At 61.6% G+C, this 10,010-nt stretch overlaps 1 protein-coding gene across 2 annotated transcripts in view; it reads right to left on the bottom strand.

Annotated features, from left to right (window-relative positions):
* Positions 1–1,747: 1,747 nt before the first annotated feature.
* MVB12B (multivesicular body subunit 12B) overlaps positions 1,748–10,010 on the bottom strand; it is a 95,083-nt gene continuing 86,820 nt past the window's right edge. For both annotated transcript variants that reach the window (XM_075905737.2, XM_075905739.2), the window contains exon 10: positions 1,748–6,896. In XM_075905737.2, the coding sequence (XP_075761852.2) occupies positions 6,810–6,896 (87 nt within the window). In that variant the 3' untranslated portion in view covers positions 1,748–6,809. The remainder of the gene's footprint in view (positions 6,897–10,010) is intronic.

Raw genomic sequence — 10,010 nt, 5'->3', positions numbered from 1 at the left:
GAACAAATTCAAAACCTCAGTCCACTCGCTGTCCAGCAACGTCCGGGTGGGCAGCGGGGCCTCCGCGGGCTGCACCCAGCTCTCCCATCGAGCTGATCTGGCCCGTGGAGGCCTTGCTGCTCCTCCCACCTTAGGACAATCAGGGACCGGGGAGGTAGGAGGGGTAGCGCACAAAGTCTCCTCCCGCCTTGCCCCCGCCCTGCAAGGCGTGTGTGCTTAGAAGTGCTGCGCGCTCCTGGCAGGGTGGGAGGAGACTTCACGTGCCCCCTCCCCAGGGCCTGATTGACCTGTGGGTAGCGGGGGGGAGGGGGGAGCATGCAAAGTCTCCTCCCACCGCCACGGCCTGGGTGCCTAGAGGGAACACCCACTATTCAGAACAGCTGGTGGCTCTGCTGCGGGGGGGGGGGGCAAAGACTTCGTGCACTCCCCCTCCTCCAGATCAATCAGGAGCTGAGGGTGGGGAAGCATGGAAGTGTCCTGGCCCCGCCCCTTCCAGGGTGGCCCAGGGCCACTTCAAAAATTACTGTCCCCATTCCCCCCGGTGTAAAGTCAATTGTTCAATCTGTCAGTTTGAAAACAAAACCTCTGGAGTATAGTTGTGTAGTGAAGTGTCTTTACGTGGTATTGTAGTTGCAGGAAATCTGCAAACAAAATCCACATCCTTATGTACAAACTTTGTAGCTGAGACCTGCTAGCAATGCACGAAATCGGAAAATCAGAACCCCTATTAATCTTCTTTCAAGTGAGTTACAGACACAGTGCATATATTTGAAAGGAAATTTCTCTACTACTAAGCGGTACATACACCTCATATTAAAAATACATAGTACATTTATATTCAAAAGGAGAAAATTACTTGCTTCTAACAGAATGGATTGTAAAACGACATGGAGCTTATAGAAATGCAGTCTTGTTACATTATCTCAGTGGGCTACTATTTCTACAAATTGAACTGATGTGCAACATTTGCCAACTTATTCAGCAAATTCATGGGAGTTTTTGCAGCAAGAGCAGGAGTTAGCGTACAATGGAGAACCCAAACAGACTAATGCCAAACTCCTTTACTTAGAAAGTGTTTTGTGCACAGTTTAAAAATTCAAAATCTAACAACATACGTACCCACAAAGATCAGGCTTTCACTGCAAAACTTCATAACCACTTTCTTTGGATGTGCAACTTGTTTATCTAGACTCTCTTGATGATTATCTACAGGTTGGTAGTCCTTAATTAGGTTCCAAGTGGAAACTTGCAACTATACAGAAAAGAACATCTTCAGTTGCTTTTAGTTCTTCAGCTTTTTTTAAAAACCCAAATTACGTGATTTTTAAAAAGCACGGACTTGTGCCATTAAATCACACAGAAAATAAGGGCTGGTTTGTTGGTTTTTTTGTTTTGAAGACGCAACAGTTGACCATTTAGACTATGTTGCAGGAGAACTCTTGATAGAGTGGATTGATTTAGTACAACTTTTTTGTTTCTTTAAAGAACTTGGTAACTACGCTAGGATGTGTACACTCAGGTCAGATGGCCTAAGATGTCGTCACCATGGAAACCACCAGCACAACTGGTTCTGTGTCTATCTCCACACAGACTGACCCATGCCTGGATTTTGTGGGAATTGAGGGCTCTTCCTCACTCTTAGGACTGGTCCTTCCTGGTCAGAGTTGAGCTCTGCTCCTAAGGACGTGAGAAGTTTCTTCCACTTCATATTTTAAACCCCCCCAAAAACCCACTAGTGAGAGCGAGCTGGTTAAAACAAACTTTTATTTAGTAAATTATATTAAGAATACAGACTAAGTTATCACACAATGAAACATCCCTTTGTAAAATACAGGAGGGGGATCTAAAATAAATATAAAAAGTCATAACATTCATCAGATTAATGCACAGTAAATTCACTTCCAATAGCCCAACAAACACGCAGCATCTTAAAAACATTTCACAACTGCATCAAAGGTTTTCTTTTCCACTTCTATGACAGGACAGTTAAAATTGTTGCTGTTAGGAAATCGTTCCACAAAAAAACAACCCAGACAGATTCAGCCAGTTTGGTTTCCCTGTCTCAAACGAACAGATTAAACCGAGCAGCACTGCATTTCCCCTGGGGACGACTGTTATGGCTCAGGATTACCAGTGCTGGAGCCTGTCCCGGTAGCCACAGAGCACGCTTTACCTTCAAGGGGTTCTTCGAGCCTCAAAGGCTGAGGTAAGAGTTGGAGCAGCAGTGTGAACACACCCTCCTCTGCAGGTGGAATTCAGCCCTGTGCGAAGGAACCAGGGAAAATCTAGGTACCGCTTATGCCCCACTTAAGCTGTTTTGAGGACATATAGGCCTACAGCTGGCCCTCAGCACAGGGTAGATTCTACCCTACACGCCCGATGTGAAACTTGTAACCGGGACGGTAAATCCTGGAGGAGTCCGTGTGGGGCACAGGGCCCGCCTCACTCCGTGGGAAGCAGGAAGTACTTTGCTCAGCTCCACGGGATGAGACTCCACCAGCAAAGCTCCTCACGGCCGCTGAACTTTTTTTGAAGGGGCAAAGCCGAAGGCAGGAGGCAGCCATCGTGTGGAGCTGTTTGCCCTCCGCTCTGTGGGGCTCAGCAAGAGGGACCGGCCACACCAGTCCCGTCAGATTCAACAATGGCTTTGAAGTTATAAAAAAGTCATTTTTTATGGCTGTTACTCTTCAGCTGGTTTAATGGCCCCCCGCCCCCACGGAGCCCCAGTCAGGACCTTGCTGCTGAGAAGCACGCCCCTGCTCCGAGGAAGCAGCCAGCTGGGCTGGACACAGCTCCCCTCGCCTGGGGCCACTCAGCAGGAGATGCAGGTCCTCAGTGTAATTCGCCCAAGGCGGAGTGTGCAGGTGCAGGCCAGGGGAGGCCAGGGCAGAAAGAGGCTGAAGGGAGTGGGGGGCAGGTGGAGGCAAACAAGTCTCTGCCTGATGAGACCAGCTCGGCCTTCTGCCTCCACGTCTGGCTTTGAGGAACGAGGAGACTGGGGAAAAGTCAAACAAACGCCGCACCACAGGGCTCGGATCTCCAGCCACGAGGGCCTGACCCCCAGCGCGCTGCTCCCGACAAGGGCCGAAGCAGCCACAGGAGGCCTAGGAGCAGACGAATTCCACGTGCAATGGGGGAAGGGATCAGTTCACCGGCCACACTGGCTGTAACGACAATGTCCCGGGCTACCTTCCTCTGGCTAAAACCCTTCCCTCTATGGCTACCAACGGGGTTCACAACCTGGCCCAGGCACCACCCGAACACGTTACCTGCCCTTTGCAACGGAACCATCTCTGGGAAGGACGCCTGTGACTGACAGCCCCCCCCCCACCCCCCGTCTTTCCCAGCCCCGGCTCCTTGGCAGGGCCAGGAGACTTCAGGGTTATCTGCCAAATCCATTTCTTCTTTTCCCAGTGGCAGCTGCCCGCTCCTCAGCATCTCGGGAGTGATGAAGACAAAGTCGTTACAGGCAGGAGGACCCAGCCCTTCTGTTTTACATCCATTTACCCCCTCTCCTCTCCAGACCACTGGCCAGGGCCCCCGCAGGCTCCGAGCAGGGTGGTGGACACGCACCCCCCGCTGGGGCTGGGCGCTTGCGCTTTGCAGGGGGAAATCCAGGGCCACTAGGAACCGGGGACAGCCCTGCATGGAGGCATTTGGAATTAGAACATTACTGCTCAGTCATGAAAATCTGCCTACTGGAATACCGACGCGATGCCTGCAGGCCTCAGACGGGGAAAGCGCTAGCCAAGGAGCGCCAAAGGCAGGCTCTTGCAGCACTGCCAAGCCACACCGTGACCACAATCCCTGCTCCCGGCTCTCACGCCGCGCCCGCTTGTCCAAGGAAACACGCACAGCCGCGCGGGCAGCGCACAGGCGGCTCCCACCCGCCAGCCTTCGCTCCTGACCCAGCAAACTCCACGTGGCCGCCACCCTCGGGCAGGTCCGCAGCTGTGACTGGTGAGCCGCACAGAAGCGCAAATGGGCAGGTCACAGGCTCTTTTGCAGCCTCTCTCCGCCCAGGCTGCGGGGGTGGGGTCCGACTGTACAAATCCTAGCCCCCGTGAGACACCGAGTTGATGCCTGGAGCGAGCCAGGGCTCAGCGGATTGTCTCCCAAGGGGGCTGAGGAAACCGGCACGTCACTGTCACCACGAGCTCAGTGGTGCCCCGAGAGCGGAGCGCAACCGAGGCACCACGAGCGACTCCGGCCCACGGGACAGCAGAACCTCCAGGGACACTGCAAAGCAGCCCCAGCATTTCAGCCGCGCCAAGGCAGGGCGGCTCCCACAGCGCCCTGTCACGCCGAACGCTGCAGCCTCTGGCCGGAATTCCGGAGGCCGCCAAGGGAAGGCCCAAGAAGCGACTGGCGGATTGAGAACCACAGAGACTGGCTGAGCGCCGCTGCTCATGGGCCTGCCGCCAGCAGCCTGTGCCGCCCTCTGGAGTCCATTGAGACAACGGCTCCCCGGACACCCTCCCCCATCACCTGGCCGATCGAGGTGGCAGAACCCTGGACCCTGCTCTAGCTGCCCTAGTGTGAAATCAGAACCCGCCAGTTCTCCAGCGTCAGAGGGTGGGGAGGGGCAGCTCTGACACTGGCCATCGCCCTGAGGCCAGGACACACATTGCCAAAACCTCGACCTTCCTCTCGGTACATCCCCAAAGCTGCCCTCGGCTGAGGCTGCTACAATGGGCAGTGGCAAGGCGGGAGACCCCAGAGATGGGCGGCAGCGTGGCGTGAACCTGCACAGAACGACCGGGCGGGCTGCGCTAGCTTCTGTGACACGCTCGTGGGCGGACGTCCCCACCATCAGGCGGGTCTTTGCAGAGCCAGGCGGTAAAAGCTGCCTTTGCTCTCCTGCAGCAGGAGGTAAGAACTAAAAGCCACTAAAAGAAAGGAGCATCTTCCGGGAGCCCCTCAGTGGAGGCCAAACATCCCGACCCTTTTCCAACCACAGACTCCAATCCTCCCAGCACGGCGCTGGGCTCTGTTCCTAAGGGACAGGCTGCTCTGGAGACTCACAGCGGGGACCAGGCTCTCCTCTCAGTGCTCTGGGGCTTCCCCCCGCAACGTGGCGCAGTGCTTTGAAACCGGAAATGGGTCATTGGACAAGAACTATTTTACATCTGTACAAATATGAAACATACAAACCACCAGTACAAAATCTACTCGGAGTCAAGGTCCCGTTAGACTAGAGAACTCGGGAAAGTCAAAAGCAGTGCAAAGTGGGTCCGAGTAGCCCAAACCCAGAGCTACGAGACCAGTACTTCTGACTGTGGCCGTTGCATTGGAACGGGGTTAGCCAACCTGTCTTTTACAAGACCACAAGTTGCACACTAACACTTACTTCAAAGAAATACCGTTTCGCTGCCGCCACGGAGTTTTGTTCCACGGCAGACTGGAAAAGCAGCACAGAGCTCAGACGAATGCTTCTAAATCACTTATTACAGCAAGAGACTTCACCCTAAGACATGCACTTGACTCCGGAGTGAGCCAGGGACACCAACCGTAAGCATGCTGAGGTCAGGGTTTAATACAGGGGTGGGCAATAACACGGCGGAGGTCCACCAGGCTCTCTCCGGGGGGCCACTGCTGCTCTATGTACCTGCATGGCCGTGGGTACTCCTGGCCAATGGGAGTGGTGGGAAGCGGTGTGGACCGGGACGCTGTGTCCTGCAGCTCCCGTTGGCTGGGAACGGCGCCCTGCGGCCAACGGGAGCTGCGATTGCCCGTAGCTGCGGCCAGGCATGGAACATGGCGGTGACCAGCCAGGAGCTAACCCTGGCAGACTGGATCTTGCCAACCCCTGGCTTAATGCATCAGACGCTTGCCCAGAGGCTCTCTCTTGGCCTTGTCCTATAGAGTGAGGCTTTGGCACGTCGCTCCCTGCGTGCAGCCACGTGCAGGGACGGGCACACGGAGCTCGTCCTCTGGAGCAGCTAGCAGGGGCAAATGTTTGCAAATGGCCAAATAACTGGCAGGTTCCAATGCCCACGTCCTGGCAAAGCTGCTGGGGGCTGGGCGAAGTCAGGATGGTGCTGCAGAGGTCTGCCTGACCCACCATCCATACCCGGCCGGAGAGAGACCTGACACTTGCCACGGCCCTGTACTTCCAGGCAAAGCACATGCCACCTCTTTGGGCCGGGCAGAGGCGCTGCTGAGGTCTCGGTGCTCTTCGAGCGGCTCCCCCTTGCCAGCGGCGTGGGGCGGATCCCACGCGGAACCGGGTGACCCGTCCTGGACACTGGCCTGAAAGCAAGAACGAGCCCTGGAGGTCTGGGGTGCATGTGAGCACAGGGGAGCGGCCGGGGGTTTGCCAGCAGGGCTTGGCACACTAATCACAGAACTCTGAAAGGCCCCGGAGGGCCGACCTGACGGTTTTGTTGCCAAAGCAGAGAACCTGCCATAGTCCGGGGGCAGCTGGGCCGTTCATCCCACGGAGGCTGGGGCTAGCGGTTGCCTCCTCAGCCTCGTGTCCGCAAGGTTCTGTCCTGAGCTGGGCTCTCGGCAGGGACCGAGGGCTCCCGGCTTGCGGCAGCCGGCACCCTGCGGCAGGGAGAAGCGTCAGTCGGACTCTGGGGCACTCCTGACCGGGTGGGGCGCCTGCAGAAAGGGGGAGCGCCGTCCGGCTCTCGGATCAACACGTACAAAAGGAGCGGGGGAAGCGCAGGACGGAAGGCAAGTGGTTAGAAAAGCGTCCTCTCTGCAGAGAAGGGCTCCAGTAACTGCTCCTGGGGGCTCGCCTCCCCTCAGTAGTATCCGTGCGCACGGGCCGCATCTCCGGGGAGCCGGCCTGCCCTCGCTCCTCAGGACTGAGGCGTCGGCGGACAGCGGGTGGGGCTGGGGGGCAGCCTGGCCGCAGCGCTCTGCTCGGTCCGGAAGCTGTAGTCGTACTGGAGAGCAAGACAAGAAGAGACCAGCACAGGGTGACAACCATGAGGGGGAGCGGCCAAGGCTGCCGACGAGCACGGGGAGGCAGAGAGCAGCATGTGACCTCTGGCCTCAGACCCACTCGGTGCAGGGTAATATGGGGCCGCCCCTGCTGCAGCCCCCGAGCGACGTGCCCTGCAGCACCATGCAAGCCCCCCACCCCCACCCCTGCCCAGAGCTCCTCAGCCAGACCAGGGCTCTGCTCCCACCCGTGGGGGCCACCGGAGGACACTGCAAAGCAGCAGGCTAGTCTCCCCAATGCCACAGCAGCCCGTTGAGTGAGAGGAGCAGGGGGGTGTCCCAAGCCCGGCCGATTCTTCCACTTTTCCCCCTTAGAGCGGCCCTCCAGGCCTGTGCTAAGGTGACAGTCAGCGGGGGCCCTGGGGCGCCGCTCCGGCAGGAGCTGGCTGGGCTGCAGCAAAAGCCGGCAGGGAGCTATTGCGTGGGCGGGCGGGGACCCAGGGTGCAATCGGCAGGACCGGTAAGAGATGCTCAGTGACTTGCACCCCTGCAAGGAATAAAGCAAAAGAAGTTTTCAGGTGGTGGGAACAAAAGCTCTTCAGCATGTTGCAGCCCGGTGCATGGCCGAGCACCTGGCTGGCGCGGCCCGGAGCCAGCCGAAACACTCTCAGGGTTAGGGGGATGCAGGGAATTCCCTCCCGACGGAGCGGTGCCCTGCGCGGCGCTCCACTGGCCATGCCACAAAGCGGCAAGCGAGGAGAGGAATACGACTTCCATCTTCCAGCTAAACAAGCAGCCACAGCCCAGGCCTTTTCCTGAGCACAGGCGGCCGGTGGGACCCCGGACGCACCTCTGGCCTCAGTCCCCCAGCCTGCACTGATCCCAGCAAAGCCCTGAGCCTCACCACTGGCGGGGGAGCTGCACGCGCATGGCAACACTGCCATCTCGTGGCGAGCCGTGGCTCTCACACGCCCGACACGCAAATACCCTGCTCTTCCGTGGCATCGCTCAGCCCAGGCTCTGCAGGGACCTGCAGCGAATCAGGCCCCCGGAGCACCCGGGCAGGGCACGGGCATGGGCATGGGCATGGGACTTCCCCAGTGCGAGCGAGGACTGGCTCCCCTCCCCCGGCCCTCGCTCGGACACCGGGGCCCGTCACACAGAGCAACCCAACGAGCTGCGGATGAAGAAGCCGCTGCTGAGTCCAGACACACGCCCCCTCTGCCTGGGCACCGCGGCCGGGGGACAGACGGGAGGGGAAAACGCCAATCACTGAAATGGTTCAGCGTCCCGTGCCACGCGCACGGCGGTAACCTCGGCCCTGCCCTGCAGAGCACACGCCGGCTCGCCCGACTGGGCCCTGGCGGCCAAAGCAGGTTTGATCCTGCTCCCTGGGCGCCCTGCTCTCACACGAGACAGCAGCACGGCGCCCGCCCTGCCCCAGGCAGCCCAGGGATAGCGCACGGCGGCTCGCTCCTCCTGCCTGGCTGATCGCATCGGCCTCCCGTGGCCCAGGCTGCGCTAGCAGCCGATCGCCTCGGGCCGCGTGCACAGGGCTGGCTCAATCACCAAAGGGCCTGTGCCCTTCCCGTTCTCCAGGCCTCCCCCCAGCCCTCAGCCCTGCCCGGAGCACGGCGCCTCCCCCCGCCAGCCCTGCCCGGAGCACGGCGCCTCCCCTCGCCAGCCCTGCCCGGAGCACGGCGCCTCCCACCCCCAGCCCCCAGCCCTGCCCGGAGCACGGCGCCTCCTCCCCCCCAGCCCTGCCCGGAGCACAGCGCCTCCCCCCCCCAACCCCCAGCCCTGCCCGGAGCACGACGCCTCCCCCCCCCAGCCCTCAGCCCTGCCCGGAGCACGACGCCTCCCCCCCCCCCCCCAGCCCCCAGCCCTGCCCGGAGCACGGCGCCTCCTCCCCCCCAGCCCTCAGCCCTGCCCGGAGCACGGCGCCTCCTCCCCCCCAACCCCCAGCCCTGCCCGGAGCACGACGCCTCCCCCCCCCAGCCCCCAGCCATGCCCGGAGCACGGCGCCTCCCACCCCCAGCCCTGCCCGGAGCACGGCGCCTCCCACCCCCAGCCCTCAGCCCTGCCCGGAGCACGGCGCCTCTTCCCCCCCAGCCCCCAGCCCTGCCCGGAGCACGGCGCCTCCTCCCCCCCAGCCCCCAGCCCCGCCCGGAGCACGACGCCTCCTCCCCCCCAACCCCCAGCCCTGCCCGGAGCACGGCGCCTCCTCCCCCCCAACCCCCAGCCCTGCCCGGAGCACGGCGCCTCCCACCCCCAGCCCTCAGCCCTGCCAGGAGCACGACGCCTCCTCCCCCCCAGCCCTCAGCCCTGCCCGGAGCACGGCGCCTCCTCCCCCCAGCCCTCAGCCCTGCCCGGAGCACGGCGCCTCCTCCCCCCCCAGCCCTCAGCCCTGCCCGGAGCACGGCGCCTCCTCCCCCCCAGCCCTCAGCCCTGCCCGGAGCACGGCGCCTCCTCCCCACCCAGCCCTCAGCCCTGCCCGGAGCACGGCGCCTCCTCCCCCCCCATCCCTCAGCCCTGCCCGGAGCACGGCGCCTCCTCCCCACCCAGCCCTCAGCCCTGCCCGGAGCACGGCGCCTCCTCCCCCCCCATCCCTCAGCCCTGCCCGGAGCACGGCGCCTCCTCCCCCCCAGCCCTCAGCCCTGCCCGGAGCACGGCGCCTCCTCCCCCCCAGCCCTCAGCCCTGCCCGGAGCACGGCGCCTCCTCCCCCCCAGCCCTCAGCCCTGCCCGGAGCACGGCGCCTCTTCCCCCCCAGCCCTCAGCCCTGCCCGGAGCACGGCGTCTCCTCCCCCCAGCCCTCAGCCCTGCCCGGAGCACGGCGCCTCTTCCCCCCCAGCCCTCAGCCCTGCCCGGAGCACGGCGCCTCCTCCCCCCCAGCACTCAGCCCTGCCAGGAGCATGGCGCCTCCTCCCCCCCAGCACTCAGCCCTGCCCGGAGCACGGCGCCTCCTCCCCTCTAGCCCTCAGCCCTGCCCGGAGCACGGCGCCTCCTCCCCCCCAGCCCTCAGCCCTGCCCGGAGCACGGCGCCTCCTCCCCCCCAGCCCTCAGCCCTGCCCGGAGCACGGCGCCTCCTCCCCCCCAGCCCTCAGCCCCGCCCGGA

This window comes from Pelodiscus sinensis, chromosome 23, assembly GCF_052426305.1.
Source record: "Pelodiscus sinensis isolate ZL-2025 chromosome 23, ASM5242630v1, whole genome shotgun sequence".
Taxonomy (NCBI): Eukaryota; Metazoa; Chordata; order Testudines; family Trionychidae; genus Pelodiscus; species Pelodiscus sinensis.
The sequence above is the reverse complement of the archived record's forward strand: the minus strand, read 5'-3'. Positions and strand labels throughout refer to the sequence as shown.